Genomic DNA, 18,546 nt, shown 5'->3' with positions numbered 1-18,546 from the left:
GACTTTTTTTTAAACCAAACCAAAATTACAAACATGCCTTTTCTGAAAAGGCCTGCATCTGAATAAGAGCAATATCCCAGCAATAGGAGAATATAATTGTCTTATGGCATCATTGTGTTCGAATGGAAAACAGCATCCAAAGTCAGCATGGTAACTTCATTGAAGCAGGAGAGTGGGGTTATGAAGGGGAGAGAGTGCCTTTATTTACGTACACAGACCTTTGATTACTGGTACAAGGGACTGAGTAGATGCGAAAATACAGTGAGTAAATGGATTTAACATTTAAAGATATGTTCAGCAGGCCCCAACATGATGTTCCCCCTGAAATCTTAAAAGAAATTTCCTTTTCTGTGGAATGAGTCAGCCTTTGTTTCTTTCTTCAACTAGTACTTTGCCTTTCTGTAACTTTCACCTGGATATCTCAAGTGCTTTAGAAAAAAGAATTCTCTCAAACTCCTGGGGAGGTAACAGAGGGGAAAACTAAGAATGTAAGTCCCTTGATTTCTAAGGCCACACAATGAATGGCAGAGCTGGGAATATAGCACAAGTCCTCGCTTTTTGGTGTCTCACTTCCAGCCCCTCTAGTGGCTCCTTAGCAAATACTACCCTAGGGAGAGCAAATCATTGGCAACATTAGGCAGTGGGGCCACAGTGTAAAATGCATGAGGTGAAGATACCTAGGAAACTGCTACTTTCTCTGAAAAAAATCTGACTAAATACATGTTACCATAAGCTGCACATAAAATGACCCTTTCTGTTTCAGCTCCAGCACACGGATACACTCCTCCCTCCCCAGTTCTTATTTCCATAATCTTTGCTGTTCGGAGTCATCCCTGAGATGAGGCCGGTGCATTAGAAATCATGGCTTGCCTGTTTCTGTGGAACATGCAGGTTTCACAGCAGACCATTGAGTCATTCTAAAAACAGACCTGCTTTCCTTTCCCTTGCAGGTGTCTACTTCGACAGCTGTGTCCGCCAAATCAAGTTTGTTGACTTCTGTGGGAAGTACCGTCTCCCGCTGATGCACTACCTGTGCTCCCCAGAATGCTCCTCCCCCTGCAGCTCCGCTTCTCAGAGCTCCACTTCCCAAAGCGAGTCTGACTCGGAGGATGAAGCCATTGTTGCTGCACACAGGATGCAGAAAGTTCTTCTTGGATAAAAGGGAATGGTGGATGGGAAGAGCAAAATGTTAGGAAAACAGTAATGGAAATGCAGAGCCTGAGGCTCTTTTCTGAGAGGCTCTTTAGATATGGTCCCTGAGTCACGTAAGGGGCAACACAGCTGAGCAAATGTAGAATTGCTTGGTGTGATGCTACTTAGAAGAAATGACTCCATGCCGTACCTACCTGGGGATGTCATGGGGCTAGAGTTATCACAAGAGTGCCATAAAGATCTCTGGGAGATCTGTGTAAAGGGGTTTGGGCAGAGAGGACCTGCCATGTCTGGGAAGCTTGTCAAAAGGTATTTTGGATAACACAACTCTTTTCTCCTCTGATTGGTTTTCACACCATATGAAGCAAAGAAAACTGTTCTTGTTCTGGGTTGTTAAGGTACAGTACATCAGACAGCATGTAACTGTACTGTGTTTGCTGAGATGGATTCCAGTGATGTATTTATCAGCAAACCACATTCCATATTATGCTTCAACACGCTGCTTTCTCCCTTTATTTCCACTTTACATGCTCCACAAAAAATCAGGTTGGGTTTTGGACTTTTTTTTTTTTTGGTTGGGGGGTGGATTTTTCTAAGATCTGATTGATGTCTTCCTTTGCTCCAGACTTAGCATCTTCATCTATTGTAGATGTTAGTTTATTACAGCCATAGTACTGAGCTGGTTTATTATTTCTCTCTCTCTGGCTGCTGTTTGTCTCCTTCTGATTCATCATTGTTGCCTCTTTGCAATTGGTACCTTAGTTTGCTCATGTCGTTCGGGACTATATGCAAAGCATCTCACTGAGATTTGGCCTTGGTACAGATCTATGGCCATGTGCTCCCATCTAAAGGACTAAATGCATTGCCGTTCACTGTATTTTAAGCATGTGGCCCCACAGTGGAGCAAATCCACTCCTAAACTTGTGTAACTTCCATGGTGCCTCTCACTCAGTCTTTTTATTTTGTCCTCTTATTGAGGATAGATTTTCACTTTTTTACAATATAACTTTGCATATTGGAGGCCATGCACTAAGGATGTCATTGCCTATATTAGGCATTATGCAAGCTCTCTGTGTGAGAATCTTATATGGTTTCAACAACTTGTGCCTTGGAGAAACTTACTACTTTCCTTTAGTTGAAATACAGAGTAAGGAACCTTGCAAAGCACTATTCTTTTCCTCCATCCCATCTTGAGAAGAGAAGCTGGTAGGAGGAAGTGCAAGGCAAGCTGCTTTGAATGTATTGTGTGAGAGACAAGCTGGTGTTGAAGGCTGTTGTGTATTTATCACATTGACTCTTGTTAATGCAATCCTTTGCATTGTTTGGATAATGTATTCAGTTACTTTAAACTGTATTTAAAGGAAAACTGCAGAGGTTAGATGTAATTCTGTAGCTAAATATTTAATTGAGAAATACGTATTTTTTTTAAAAGCTGATGCAATTGACAGGAGTTACTGTATCTCCATGTGGTGCTGATGTGTATTTCATCTCAATGAGAGCTGCCTTCTTATTGCTACTTCCTTGAGTAAAGAGCCCTTCAGATGTAGCTTGGTCCATAAACAAACCGAGCTCAGCATATGAAAGCATGATCAAGGCAGGGTACTTTCAGTGATGTATGAAAAATGAACCCAGTACAGTTTATTTACAACAAAACATACTTTATTAAAACTGTCCTATTCTCATTCTTTCACCTAGTTAGCTTGACATTTGGAAGATGCATCAGTGTCTTCATGGTAGCTTTGTTAATGATTTAATTATGTTTGAGACTTAAAGCACTTTCATAATTTACTTTTTGTAACTAGCTTTAATTGTTAGACTCTTAGACTACGCTGCAGTTTTCCTGCATCTAAAAAGCAAGGTGTGAAAGAAGTACAGTTTTACGCAACAATCAGTGCATTCAGATTGGAAATCCTCTCTCTTTCATTAATTGGATTAGGCTTCGCAGCTCTCATCAATAGAGTTCTTTCAGGCTAAGGCAATGAGTGCTACCTCTAGTCAGCAGCTTTTATGAAAATGTGGTATATTTTTATCATGAATGAAATTTGCAACAGGTTTTAATACTAGGCCACCTCTGTGCAGAATAATACCTCTTCCATTTGATCTTTAAAATCACTGAATTATTGTATCTTCTTTTTCTCTTCCTCAGCCACACAAATCTTCCCCCAATTGCACCCCCCAAGATGATGATCAGTCTCCTAGTTTAATTCTGGTAATCCTAGAATTATAGAAATGTTGGGCTGTGAGGGACCTCAGGAGGTCAACTAGTCTATCCCCTGTGCTGAGACAGGATAAAGTATAGTAATGCTAATGTAAGTCTCCTCTCACAGCTTGTTTTTCACTCTAGCAATTTCAAAATTGGGTTGCTGAAACCATAGAGATTTCTGTGCATTTTCACCTGTTGTAGACTTTGGGAAAGAGCTCCACTAAGCTATGTATTCTAATAAATACAGGGGTAGGAGTAGAAGGAAAAGTGCTTTTTATTCTCTCACCTGAAAGAGTGTGAATGAGAGGAGAACGTGGAGGATGAAACTAGTGTTTGCTGCTGCAAACCCTAACTCAGTATCCACCAAAGAGCAGGGTAGTTCTGCACGAGGACTCCCCCCACCCCAGCAGACTACAAATATAACACGAAATAAAAAGGGAAACCTGCATTTAAAAACAGGCTCAGACTGGAAGTGGAATATTTCTACCCTCCCCTACAGTGGGCCCCTCCAGAGCAGGTGTGAGACCCAATGGCAAGGCCACTTTTTTATGCTGTAGTCGTTCTATGGATATTTTTTAAACATGGGCACAGTAGGGCGTCAGTCTCCATGGCTTCTGTTCTTCACCAGAATAATCTTCATTTGGTGTTTTGGAATTGATTATCTGCAGCTGTTACATGTTTTCCAGAGTTAGAAAAACTGAAGTTGAAAAGCAAGTGTGTAGAGGTAGGTGGTAATTCTGCCTTTACTGCTGTGTCTAGAGTCCCATACTCTTCCCCGTCCCTGCCATCTCTTTGCCAGGGAGTGCTGATGGTGAGTTTTGAAGGCAGGTGGTTAATGTAAACAATGGGCTCATGTTTTTAAAAAAAGGAAAAAGTGTACTTGATGGGAAGCGGTTTATATTGTTGCCAGTTCTTTTATGTCTCTTCCCAGTAAGAGGATAGACTTTCTGAAGTCAATAATGAATATCTGAGTTCTGCAGGAGCCAAATGCAACTTCTCATGGACTTCTGTCTTGCTCATTGCCTGCTTTTAAAAATTTTGATTGAATTATATGGAGAGGAATTGGCCTCTTTTTTGTTCCTTTCTCCTGTTGGCAGTAATGAATGGATGGGACTTAATCCATTGAGCGTAATGAAACTTAATCCCCTCAATGCATCTTTGTTACCCGGTTCAAAGAAGTTTTTTTAATGCATCTTATACACATCAGGGAGAGGGTTGGTTGTTTTTTTTTTTCCTTCTGCTTGAATAGTTCCATGATACTTCAAATAGACTTCTTCATGATGCACTCTAATACAGGAATAACTCCATCTTGCAAACCTCTCTGATTGCTTTGTTTTTCTGAGGAGAGCATTGGTGATCTTGTACTGAACACTAAAGGATTAAGGGGGTTTCAGTCCGCCCCCATGAGGAATTTTATCGTGAGCTTAGTGTTGCTTTATAAAGTCTTAAAAGTGCCTTATGTTTTTAAAAATTGTATTTTGCTAGAAATGTATGAATTTCTAACAGTATTTCCTTATGAGTAGTTAACTGATTATAATGTTAGTCAAAAATGTTATTTCTGAAAACTGTCTCTGTCCATTATTTATTTGGTAATATATCAACTTTTGTGTGGGTCAGAAATGGAGGATTCCATCAGCTGGATCATAATATTAGAGATTTTATCTTTCCCACATCTACATAAAATCAGAAAATAGAACAGTATCCTAGGAAAGTAGTAACACTTTTGCCCCTTGGTCCAATTAAAATTAGATGGTAGGCAGGACTGTTGTATTTCATGAAAATCGTTGCAGAATTTTGTCTCACAGTCTGATTTTAAAAATATCATGACTTAATGTGTCTGAAGATAAATCTGAAAACCTAAGCCTGAGGATCAGCTGAGAGGGTAGTTAGTGTTCCTGAGTCTACCAGCAGGCTGAAACAGTAGCACTAAGATGTGAATTGCTCCTTTCATCTCAAAAAGGGTTACTAATGCTGAAACCAAAAGGTGACGGTTTAAATATCAGCCTGGCTTTCAATTTCAGTGACAATCGTTTTAGAAATATTCAGTACATTTTTATCCTACAATCCCAAACTGCCTGCTAGGAGGCAGTAGCTTTAACTCCCTCCCTCTTGCCACAAACTCCCTCTAGCTTATGTACTTACAGCTAGCAACTGTCAGTCCCATATTGGAAAACAGGCTGGTGTAAAAACACTGCCTTCTTTTGAGTGCATTTAATTTCATGTGTAATTACAAATATTGGTATTTTATTTAAAGTGTAGCAGCTGCTGATTTTTTCAAGTGCTGCAGATGCCACAAAACTTGTCCACTGCACCTAGGTCTAGATTACTGTAGTTTGTGGGGATTTGGAACCAAGTCCTCTGCTACCAGTGGTGCTCTTTATCTGCTACAGTAAAGGAAAGAATCTAGCTACGCGCTGTACCTAATTACCAAGCAGTAGGTGTATCTGCTTGAGCCCAGTTATTTGTCTCTCAAAGCATCAGCTGTGCGTATAAATCTCTCAACTTTTATTCTGGTTGTCACCATTAAAGCTCTGAGGGCTGTGTACGTGACCCTCAACTAAAATAAGTTAGATGGTTGCCTGAAGCTGATAGATGTTGAGCAAACTGAACAACAATTTACCTATTTTTACAGAAGTGCCAAGACTACTTGGCCTTTCCCAAACAGGTGAAGTGGAAAAATTACACATACAGATGAGTGTAAGCCCTTGATTAATAGTTCTTTTCTACCCTGTCTTTTGCTCACCCTCCAAATGAATGCAGTGGAACTCTCTAAATTGACATGGTAATTTTGAATTTTAATCCTGTCCTCCAAAGTTCTAGCAACACCTTCCAGCTTGCAGTTACCTGCAGGTTTTATAAACATGCCTTCTGTTATACAAGTCACTGGGTGACAATGCGTTCAAATGTCTGCCTTGTCAACTTTTGATAGTATTCCCTGTGCCTACCATGGTGACAATGGGGAATCAGGGTTTGATTCTGGAGAGGGAACCTGAGAAATGGCTACTACATCCAAGGAAGGCAGCAGGAGTGCAAATTACCCACTCCCGACCCGGGGAGGTAGGGACAAAAAATAACAGTACAGGACTCCTTCAACGCCCTGTAATTGGAATGAGTACACTTTATATCCTTTCATAAGGATCCACTAGGGGACAAGTCTGGTGCCAGCTGCTGCAGTTAAAAAACTCATAGTTGGATCTTCGGAATGAGCTGGTGATCACTGGGAGGCAAGCTACTGCCTGTCCCAGCACCTGTGTCTCAGTGCTCTCCTGATGCTCTGAACCAAGTGTAGCGGGCGTCTGAAGCATTTAGACAGGAAAAAAAATTACACAAGTCACTAATGAAAATAGGGAGTAGTATTGAACACATGATAGACTCTGTGGGACCCCAGTAGATGCATCCTGCTAGCCTGACAGTGAACCACTGATATGTACTCGAAGTATTGTTTTTCAGCCAGTTTTGGGGCTACCATATAGAATTTCAGCTAGACCACATCTCCCTGCTTTGCTTATAAGACTGTCAGGTGCAACTGAGTCAAAAGCCTACTAAAAATCAAGATATCGTATGACTTTATCTCCCCTCCCTCATCCATTAGGCCGGTGTTACTCAGCTCTCTGGTTCAGGAGCCAAATCAGTAATTACGCAAAAGATCCAGATCAGCATGAATTCATTGTTTCATTTACTATGTATATATTTTCACAACAAAATGACTGGTCACATATTACTTTATCAAATACAATTGGTTCATAATGTAGCAAAAGTATCCTGCTTTCTTAAAAGCTTAGTTTGGTTGATAACTAATTCACACAGGCTACGTCTACGCTTACCAAAAACTTCAAAATGGCCATGATAATGCCCAGATCGAAGAAAACTAATGAGGTGCTGAAATGTATATTCAGCACCTCATTAGCATGCCACCAGCTGCAGCACTTCAAAATAGCCATGTTTGAGCTCATTGGAATACGGGGATTTTGATGCTGCTGGGGTCCTTTCGAAAAGGACCCCTGTGTAGACAAACCACGCAGGAGCGAAACGCGGCAATTTGAAAGTGCCGCGGCTGGCGGCATGCTGATGAGGTGCTAAATATGCATTTCAGCACCTCATTAGTATTCTTTGATCTGGCCATTACCATGGCCATTTTGAAGTTTTTTGGTAAGCACAGACATAGTCTGTGTGAATTAGTTATTAACCAAACTGACTATGTCTATGCTTACCAAAAAACTTCAAAATGGCCATGGTAATGGCCAGATCAAAGAATACTAATGAGGTGCTGAAATGCATATTTAGCACCTCATCAGCATGCCGCCAGCCGCGGCACTTTCAAATTGCCACGTTTCGCTCCTGCGTGGTTTGTCTACATGGGTCCTTTTCGAAAGGACCCCAGCAGCATCAAAATCCCCTTATTCCAATGAGCTCAAACATGGCTATTTTGAAGTGCCGCAGCTGGTGGCATGCTAATGAGGTGCTGAATATACATTTCAGCACCTCATTAGTTTTCTTCGATCTGGGCATTATCATGGCCATTTTGAAGTTTTTGGTAAGCGTAGACGTAGCCTGTGTGAATTAGTTATCAACCAAACTAAGTTTTTAAGAAAGCAGGATACTTTTGCTACATTATGAACCAATTGTATTTGATAAAGTAATACCTGACCAGTCATTTTGCTGTGCAAATATATACATAGTAAATGAAACAATGAATTCACACTGTTGTGGATCGTTTGAGCAATTGGTTCAGAAGCCAAATTAGCAATTGCTCAAACGATCCACAACTGTGTGAATTCATTGTTTCATTTATTATGTATATATTTGCACAGCAAAATGACTGGCCAGGTATTATTTTATCAGATACAATTGGTTAATGTAGCAAAAAGTATCCTGCTTTGTTAAAAACTTAGTTTGGCTGATAACTAATTCACACAGGCTACAGCTACGCTTACCAAAAACTTTGAAATGGCCGTATCGAAGAATAGTAATAAAGTGCTGAAATGCATATTCAGCACCTCATTAGCATGCCTCTGGCTGCTGCACTTCAGAATTGCTGGGTTTGAGCTCATAGCAATAAGGGGATTTTGATGTTGGTGAGGTACTTTCAAAAAGGACCCCTGTGTCGATGAGCTGCATGGGAGTGAAACCACGGCAATTTTGAAGTGCTGCAACTGGCGGCATGCTAATGAGGCATTGAATATGCATTTCAGCACCTCATTAGTATACTTTGATCTGGCCATTAGCATGGCTATTTTGAAGTTTTTGGTAAATGTAGACACAGCCATAGTGTTTTAATATGCACTGCACAGAGCCACAGGAAACCTGCTTAAAAAGCCACTGGTAGCTTTGAGGCTCAGGCTCAGGGTCCACTGCACTCACTAAGTCAATAACCATGTCAAAAGGAAATTAAGTTGGTTTGGCGTATTTGGCTCTTGACATTCATTTGACATTTATAATTCTATTGTCATGTAGGGGCTTATAAACCTGCTTTTCATAGTTTTGTTCCAGTATCTTTCCAGGTACCAAAATTAGGTTGATTGCTCAATAATTCCCCAGATCCTCTTTGTTCCCCTTTTTAAAAACGGATACTATGTTTGCCCTTGTCAGTCATCTGGGATGTCACCCAGCCTTCATGAGTTCTCGAAGATTGCTTCACCTAGTTCCTTAAGTATTTTGGGCTGAGGTTTGTCAGGCCTCCTTGACTTAAGTTAGACATATTTATCCAAATATTTTAAACTGTTCTTTCTCTGTTTTTGCTTGTGTTCCTTCTTATGTTGTTAATTGTGTTGATACCTGGTCACTATTAGTGAAGACTCAATCAATATAGGCATTGAATGCTTCAGTCATCTTGATGCCATCTGTAATTATTTCTCCTTCCCTATGCTTTCATTCATCTGTCTTGTATTCCTAACATACATAGAGAACCTCTTCATGTTTGCCGTTTGTGTCCCTTGCTTGGTGTAGCTCATTTTGTGCCTTTGCCTTTCCAATTTTGTCCCTGTATGCTTTTGCTATTGTTTGGTCCTCCTCTGTAGCAATTTGTTCACATTACATTCAGAGGCATACTCTCCTAAAGTTCTTCTCAGTGCTACAGTTTACACAAGAGATTCATGTTTCAGCTTAAGGAAAAAGTAGGAAGAGTGAAAAGATCTCCTCTTTTCCTTAATAGGTCTCTTGGTGGAATTTGGTATTCTGCTGTATTTGGGTTTTTATGCTGCTTTCAAGTCTGTCTCCTCTTAGGTCACATGCTCAGAAAGAGATTTCGTTTTCATATAATTTAGAATCAAGAGACTTGGGGAGAATCAGCCATTGAATTTATAAGCACTAGCTCCTTTTCAACCCTCAATTTTCATTTAAAAAAAATGTTCTGGTGACACCTCACAGCTGACCAAGCTTTTCTCTTCTTCTATCTTCCCACTTCAGCTATGACATCTTCAGCAGCCTTAGCACCACCTGTGCTGGAAAGACAGCCCAGGATTCTACTGTAGAGGAAAGGAGAGACAAAGCCTGCTAGATTGCCAGGGACACACTGAAAGCGAGTCCACCCGGGAAGGTAGAGAGGGGTTACTCATCAGCAATAATTCTTGTTCTCTGAATGTGAAACTTCCATAGATTCCCTGTTGCATGTATAACCATGGGATCGTTTTTGAAGAGCATTTGATAGTTAGGGATCGACCATTACATTCCAGACAATAAATACGTACCATCTCCATACCCTTATCTCGAGCCGGGCTCTGAAGCAAAGGAGTGGAAAGTGGGGCCTGTGCGGTTTTGAGGAAGGAGTACGTCAAGAGAGAGAAGTAATTTGGATTATGTTCCCAGATCTAGACATCGCTTAGGGCACAAAACTCAGGCATTTGTCTGGTAGCATGCAGTGGAGGAATCCAGTCTTTCCTGGTGCAAAGGAATGGTTTCCTTTAGACTGAAGCAGCAATGGCAGCGTGCTTCCAGATATCCTGAGCTGGCTACAGCAAAATCAAATTTGACAGAAGAGCAGCTCTCCTTTTTCTCTGAAGACCAAAGTGTCAAAGTGTGTGGCTTCTTTAGCAAAGATCTTACGGGAATTAAGAGCTATTGCTCTTCTGCCAAAAGTTCTGGTAGATCCAGATATTGCTCAAGGTGCACCAAGAATGCACCTACTAGATTTTGAAAGATAGGGGAGGAAAAGAGAGCTCTGAAGAAACTCATCTGAGCTCGTCCCACATATCCAAATAGAACTGGGGCTTAACATCAACTGTACCTAGTTCTCTACATCTCCTTCAAAAGCCTCCAGAAGATGTTGATTCCTGAGGTTTTGGCCACAAGATTAATGATGATGGCTTCATGTGGCCAAAATCTCAGGAATCAACATCTTCTGGCAGCTTTTAGAGGAAATGCAGAGAACTAGGAACAGTTGTTGATGTCAACACTTGGGAGAACCTTGCCCAAGACCGTCACCAGTGGAGAACAGGAATCTGAGGGCGGGGGGTGCAATGTGAGAGGTCCTGCCACAGTGCAGATGAGGAGAGGCGGAGAAGAAGAAAAGTGTCAAAAACTGCCCCAGGCCCGTCTAACAGCTACCAACACCTGCCCTTTCTGTGATAAGATGTGCTGGTCAAGAATCAGGCTGGTCAGTCATCAATGGATTCACAAATAGGAGAGTGGCCTTGAAGACATCCTGCTCATTAATAAGTAGCAACGAAGAAGAAGAGTAAGGCTACAAGAGGAGGCATCAGCTGTTGGGACTTTCCTAGCAGACTGACATAACATCAGCCAGACCTGTGAGTTTTGGAGACTCAGATAGTGGAAACAGCCTTATTCTTCCAGGAAATTTTTGTAAGAGTAGAAAACCTTGGACTTGTCAACATTCCTCAAAAAGTTCAGTGATTCAGAAGACAAAGAACCACAGGGCCAAAAGCTCCAAGATGCACAATACTTGTATCTGGGGAAAAAGTTAAATTCAAGGTTCCTGGTCTCACAGCTGAAACAGCCAAATGAGTTCCTTTTCCCCAATTAACCCTCCTCTTGATGTGAAGGATATGTCTACACTAGAGTTATTCAAGAATAGTTTATTCTGGAATTATTCTGAACTAAAGTATTCTAGAATAATGTATCCACACTACAAGGAAGCCCCAGAGTAAGCAAAACTTACTTTAAAATAGCGCATCCACTAGAGCCCCTGGAAGCACTCCGGGGCTATGTCTACATAGCAGCATTATTTTGGAATAAACTGCTGGAATAGTTTATTTCAAAATAGCCCCTGTTCCGAAATATCTATTTTAGAATAGGTGCTATTCCTTGTAGAATTTAAGTAGAAATAGAAATAGAAATGAAGTTTACAGAATTCAAAATAAACCATCCACTATTTCAAAAGAGCAGTTTTGCTGTGTAGATGCTTGCAAAGTTATTTTAGAATAGCAGACATTATTCCAAAATAACCTTGCTGTGTAGACACACCCAGAGTTGCAGAAAAAAGGCATGTAACCTGCTTCATTCAATTCTGGCATGAAACATAGGCCACATAGCTCCAACGACAGAACCAACTTGATCCAGAACTGTGATTTTACACAGCATCAAGAGTTAATTTACCTGTAGTTGAAGGATAGGGGAGAAAAAGGAGGTGCTGAAGAAACACCTCTGAACTGATCCAGCTGTTCCAAATGGTAACAATTTGGGCATAATGTGATCAAAGAGAGATGGACTTTTTGCTTCCGTCAGCTGTCCAAGAACAAAGGAGGAAGCAAGACATTTATACTTCAGTCTATGGAATATTGTGATCAGGTGCACCTTGAGAATTACTCCACCAAAAATGGTCCCAGGGCTAGGCAGGAAGCTACTACAGTGGGACTCTACAGAGGTAATGTCATTAATATAAAATAAGGTTCAGAACATTGACAGAATAGAGGACCCTGGGCCCAAATCCCCCCACCATTTCCTGTTTTCAAAGGCAGAGTCAGGCTGGCTGGTTTTAATTAGGACCAAGACTGCTGACACTGCAGTTCCTATGAATTTTTTTTGCAGGCTTCACCACTCTACAGCTCAGACTGAAAACTGCCAGACAACAGAATTCAAGCAACTGTGGATTTCATGGAAGCTTAGCTTCAATGTTTAAATGCTTTAAACCCACAAGACACCATTTCCTCTTTCCTAGAAAGAGTGAAAAATTAACTCTATCCTCTGTGACCTCCGAGGTAGTACAGTAAACTCTTGATTTAATAGACCCGGATTTAATAGACTTTCAGAAAAACTGTCCGCAGGGGGCCCTCCAGGGACACCCTCCCAAAACAAAATGCCAGCAACTCACCAGAGCTGCTGGGGCTGGAGCTGCCAGGGTCATCACTCCTTGTGGGCCGTCTACCCACTGAGGGTGTGGAGAGCGCTCAGCCTCTGCCCAGCAGGGTGGGTGCCCAAACTGGAGAGCTGGCAGGCGTCCTGCCAGCTGGAGGCCTAGAAAGAGGCACACCTGCTCCAGAGAAACTGCATTTCTGCAGAAGTGCCCAGCCTTGGGTGGCTGATGAGCAGCTGGGGCAGGTGAGCCCAGAGGCTCTGCTCTGTAAACAGAGCCTGCTGCATTCCTCCCAGGTCTTGGATGGAGTGCTTCCTCATGCACCTTGCTAGGTGCCTCCAGTCTTGCAGATTCAGATTTAACACACTTTCTGCATGAATGGACACCCCTTCCCCTCGTTAGTCCATTAAATCGAGGGTTTACTGCAATGCTAATGAGGTTATAGAGTAAATCCTCAGAGCACGGGACATATTTGCACAGGGGTATCTGCACAGAGGAGTAAATGCTTTCAGTGTATTTCAGATGAGCCCAGGCTACATGAAAACACACAAATCCACCCTTACAGCTCAGGGCAAGAAGGCTGCATCGAACAAATGAGATTAATAAAGGCACTGCCAACAAACTATTTGCAACACTGAGAAAATCTGACATTGATTGATGTGGATAATGAAAACACAGTTACATTAGCTAAGATTTAAACAATTAGAAGAGACGTAAAACTCTGGTGTATAGGAGATGAGACCACCTGTAACCAAACAAAAAGGAAAAAAGCTCACCACCACCAAACTTCAGTGAGCAAAATAGTCTATTGTCCATGATGGTGTTGCTTGCACAAGCCTCTGACTCATTTGATATGAGAGAGGGTTACAAATTAGCTGGCCACTGGCCTGATCCAATATGGCAATTGTTCTTGCAACTAATTGTAAGCCCCAAAATAAGCTGCATTTGGAAAGGGTAGAGTAGCAGAGGTTACTTGGGGCCAGCACACCTAGTGGGCAGGCCACATCTCAAGTCTCCCAGTCTTGGGGCGGACTTGCTGGGCAATGTGAGGACCTGGTGGCCCAGTTGCCATTTCCCACCACGGTGCTTTTCAAAGCCCATTTTCAGGTTTGTGAAGGACTAAAGCACCTGCTGAATGAAGTGCGAACGCTGCCCAGCACTTTTGCAGTGCTCATAACCTGGTTTTCCACCTGTGCAAACAGGTTTGTTCTGACTACTGAGCCAAGGCATTATAAATTTACCCTGAATGCTGCAGTGATAGGCTGTGACAGAGCAATCAGACTGACTTTCCATCAGCGCGAAAGTGGCTCCAGAGGGAAATGCAGATAGCCCTAAAGTTGTGAGATGTGTAGCACTAGGATGGCATCTGTCCTCAGGCCTGCTGCAGTGTGTGCTGAAACCAGGTAGGTATTCAGGAGACTTGAGTTCAGTGCTTGTCTTTGTCATTGTGATGAGGTGTGCATACCCCACACTGGGGTGAAAGGGGTTAAAGCTGCGTGTGTGAGGGAAGTCCCACCCCTCTAGCCAGACTGGGCATGTGCCAAGTGCTGGGGCGGTATGAAAGGGGACAGCTCAGCTTAGCTCAGTGTGGACTGGATACAGGAAAGGAATGAGCTGTTACAGGTGCACCTGACAATGCAGCTAGAGACCTGGGAGGCTGCACTGAGTCTCCAGAGCCAGTGGAGACTGAGGGCCCTGAAACTGCGTGGCTTGCTGCAACTCCAGAAATGGTAAGCAGTGACCCAGGAAGCATGGATAAGTGGTTCCTTCCACCTGAGTAAGTTCTGTGTGTTATGGTGGGATTCCCTGCTGAATGAAGGGCACACTCAGTGTATTGCAGTAGGATTCCCTGCTGTGTGAGTGGTGGATCACTTCCCCAACTTCCAGGTCCCTGGGCTGGGACCTTGTAGAGTTGGCCAGGCCCCTCCTACTGCGGCTGCTGCCCTAACCCCTTGAACTCTGATCATTAGGCTGTGGTGTCCTGCACCCCTGACTGACCATTAAGCCACATGATCTTGGAGTGATTGAGTGACTCATGTTGCCTGTGGAGTGGCAGTAATGGAAGCAGTGTCCCTGGACCCTAGTGAGGGTTGTGCCTATGATAAGACAGTTACAAACTTGCTATGTGGCCTTGGATGAGTCACTTCCTCCATTTGTGCAATGGCAATAATGCGATCTGTTCAGAGATCTCTGGTGGGGAAGTTCTGTGTAAATCGTAAGTATTGTAGCATGTGACAGCAGATTTAAGTAGTTAAAAAGCTGCAGAAATTGCAGAACAAGGATTCTACTGAATAACACCTTACGTTCTTAGGACTACTGGATTTCCAGTGATGTCTCCTGACTTACACCTTTCTTGTTTTCAAGGTGTAGGTCATGCTGATAAAGGGACTTGCCTATAAGCTTGATGTCTTAAGGGGAAGCTACAGACTGATTAGCAATGTTGCACTGGCACCAAGGGCTCTGCTTCACGAGAGCACTTCCGGCACACGCTGACAGATGAACCTGAGGGTGCTTTATTAACATTCATTCCCTATTCACACTGAGATTTAATTACAGGAAAGTCCCTACTGCGGCTCGTTTAAAGGGCTATGTTGATTAGTGGCACTGGCAGCTTAGACAAAAACTTCAAAGGAGGTAGGAAACTGACTAGCTCAGGAAACTGGCAGCAGGTGAGAGAGCCTTTTTGCATCTGTTGGATTCCAGGCCAGCTCAGGAGTGGAGGAAGGTCATTAAGATCTGATGTCTGTTTGGTGGTCTATGAAATAGCTGGTACGTCTCAATCCAATTCCTTGGTGTTGGTATCACCGGTAGTCTCTGGGGCTGTCAATCTGTCACTTTGCTACATCACTATGTTCCTTTTTAAAGATGTTCAGTGGTTTGCGCATTGGCCTTGTAAACCAATGGTTGTGAGTTCAATCCTTGAGGAGGCCACTTAGGGGCTGGGGCAAATAGATTTAAAAAAAAAAAAAAATCTGTCTGTGTGGTGCTTGGTCCTGCCGAGAGGGCAGGGGACTGGACTCCATGACCTCTCAAGGTCTCTTCCAATTCTGTGATATCTATCCCAGCTTTCTTTTCTGGGTCTTGCAGTTCGTTCCTTCCATCCATGAATGAGAATAAACTGCAAGACCCAGACAAGAAGCTAATTAAGCTGGGAGGGAACCTGATCCTGGATCTCAATAATAAAACTCCTCCTGCTTTTCTTTTCTTATAAAATTTCATTAGTAATAAACCATACACAGAACACAGCTGTGCCAACACCTGGCCTCTTCCCCCTCCATACTGAAACACCAACACCCCCTCCAGACACAAAAAGCATCTACTACCAGAATCCTTTCTTATAAGGATACAGATGCTGAAGGAGCAGAGAACCACCTACGTTCCCCAAATTTGCACATGCAGAGATGAAGAAAGAGAACAACTTTAAGCATTAAAGTGAAATTCTATTGTACACAGGTTCAAGGAAGAGTGTCTGTACATCTGGGTAGAATGACATAAGCGGAGAAGTGAAACTCAGGAATGTCAAGAGTTTCAGTTGCCTCCTCAGTACAGCAGACTGGTTGAATGTGTATGTGTAAACATGGGGACTTGTTCATATAAACAGGGGAATGGTCCTGCTATTGAGGGAAACTTTCCTGGATTCTGCACTACCCTGGTGAAATGGGTCAGCAAAAAGATCTGAGTCTACACTCCCATTTCCTTTGCCCAGAGGCCTCCCTGAGCCCAAGGTCTCCCCTTCCACTCTCCTGTGTGGCTAAATTGCTGTTACTCCAACAAGGCCAGGCCCAGGATTCTGCAACAGCTAATGTTATGGCCAGCTAGGGCAGGGGATGGGGCATCCCCACGCTGGAGTTCTCTCTTCTTATTGAATGCTTCCCTGACCCACTGATGATTACATACAGTTCAAAGCAAATACAATTTCTTAAACAATCAATCAGCTAAAAAAAAATAAGAAAAAAATAAGTTAATGGGAAACATCACTCAGTGTCTCTGGGATGTAAGGGTAGTTCACAGTCCGTTCCTTCTAGGTCCCAGGCTTCCTGCTCAGGTCCTGGCTATGCTGCAAGTCAGACACTTAGGCTGGGTTGCAGGATCCGTTTTCCCAGCATCAGCACCTCTTGCCCCTGCTAATCTGGCCTGCAAGAGTTGTTGGTTGGAGGAGGCCCCCTGTGGTGTGCTTCCGCCCAGGATCCCCCTCTGCTTTTGGCACTCAGCTCCAACCCCAGCTCCACTCTCTGTTGTGCTGCCTCCAGGTCCTGGGCTGCTTCTCTGGCCCAGTAGCTGCAGCCCTGCTCTCAGGATGGCTTGGGTCTCTGTGCTGTGTCTCAATCTCTTTGGCTACAGCTCTCCCCAGCATGGATCTGCTGCAGAGCTGTTTCTGGCTGGCAGGACTTGTCTTCCTAGCTTGGCTCAGGGCCCTGCTCTCTCCTTAGCTCAACCCCATTTTGTATGACCTCAGGCAAATCCAGCTCTCCCAGAGGATGGGATTCCATCTCCTCCAGCTGGCAGCCTCTGCCCTCCCTCATTAGTCCACCCATTCTGTCAGTCAGCCTGACTCCTCCCCTTTGCTCCTGGGCACTGTCAGTCTCAAGGTCCTGATTGCTCATTGAACCCTCCCTCCCCTGTCTCTTGGCAGTAGGCCCAGCCAGCCAAAAACCCCAGGGAGTTTAATAAGGGGCCTTACATCTGCACCAGGCAGCAGTCTTGGCAACAGAACACAACTGGCTGCTGCCCAAAAGGATACCATTTTCAAGAGGTAGGGCAGTGGTTATCTAGGGCAGTGATTCCCAGCCTTTTCAGTAACACAGCACACTTCAATGAGACAAACGATTCCAGGGCACACCCACTTTCTTTAGCTGAATCTATTGCTCATAAACATCACGTTTACATATATTTATTATGGTTATGATCTTACTACAGGGGGTTGCAACACAGCAGTACATACAAGCTAAACAAGGATCAAATGCATGAATAAAACAAAAAAGCAGTCAACTAGCACTTTAAAGACTAACAAAATAATTTATTAGGTGGGCTTTCGTGGGACAGACCCACTTCTTCAGACCATAGCCAGACCAGAACAGACTCAATATTTAAGACACAGGGAACCAAAAACAGTAAGCAAGGTGGACAAATCCAGGAAAAAAAAAGATCGAGGTGAGCAAGTCAGAGAGTAGAGGGGCAGAAGGTGGGGGGGGAGGGCGGGTCAAGAACTGGATTAAGCCGAGTATGCAAATGAGCCCCTTCGCTTAATCTAATTCTCGGCTCTTCCCCCCCCACCTTCTGCCCCTCTACTCTCTGATTTGCCCACCCTGATCATTTTTTTTTCTGATTTGTCCGCCTTGATTACTGTTTTTGGTTCTCTGTGCCTTAAATATTGAGTCTGTTCTGGTATGGCTGTGGTCTGAAGAAGTAGGTCTGTCCCACGAAAGCTCACCTAATAAATTATTTTGTTAGTCTTTAAAGTGCTTTGACCGCTTTTTTGTTTTGATACTATATAGACTAGCACAGCTCCCTCTCTGTTACTATCCAAGTGCATTAATGTTTCAAATCCACCACAGAATACACCATTTTAGCGAGCACAGACACATTTTCAAAATCTGCTAATGCCATGCAAGAGATGTTGAGTAAACAAGTAACCACTGAAAGCTGGCTCCCCGCCCTGCCAGCCCACTGGAGCTGAGACGTCTATTTAAACCGCATCCCAGCTCCAACAGGCTCCTGCCATTCCTTTCCTTCCCTTACTATAGCAGGACGTGGGGCGCAGCCTCCACGCCAGCTCATTTGAGCCGGAAAGCAGCATTTCAGCTGCCTCCTGTCAAAAATGGGGTCCTGTGGGTGAGCATTTCTGCTCATAGTGGCTCTGCAAAGAGACAGTGAGGAAAAGGACAAAATTTCATGGTGCAGTTGGACAGTTCTCATGACACACAAGTGTGCTACAGCGCACTGG

The 18,546-nt window shown here is 43.3% G+C and overlaps 1 protein-coding gene across 1 annotated transcript in view; it reads left to right on the top strand.

Moving 5' to 3' along the window:
* The window catches only part of LRRC58 (leucine rich repeat containing 58), a 29,903-nt gene extending 22,824 nt beyond the window's left edge, over positions 1-7,079 (top strand). The window contains exon 4 of the mRNA XM_075000635.1: positions 951-7,079. Within this exon, the coding sequence (XP_074856736.1) occupies positions 951-1,159 (209 nt within the window). The 3' untranslated portion in view covers positions 1,160-7,079. The remainder of the gene's footprint in view (positions 1-950) is intronic.
* The last annotated feature ends 11,467 nt before the right edge of the window (positions 7,080-18,546 follow it).

This window comes from Carettochelys insculpta, chromosome 1 (genome assembly GCF_033958435.1).
Source record: "Carettochelys insculpta isolate YL-2023 chromosome 1, ASM3395843v1, whole genome shotgun sequence".
In the NCBI taxonomy this organism is placed as follows: domain Eukaryota; kingdom Metazoa; phylum Chordata; order Testudines; family Carettochelyidae; genus Carettochelys; species Carettochelys insculpta.
The sequence above is the reverse complement of the archived record's forward strand: the minus strand, read 5'-3'. Positions and strand labels throughout refer to the sequence as shown.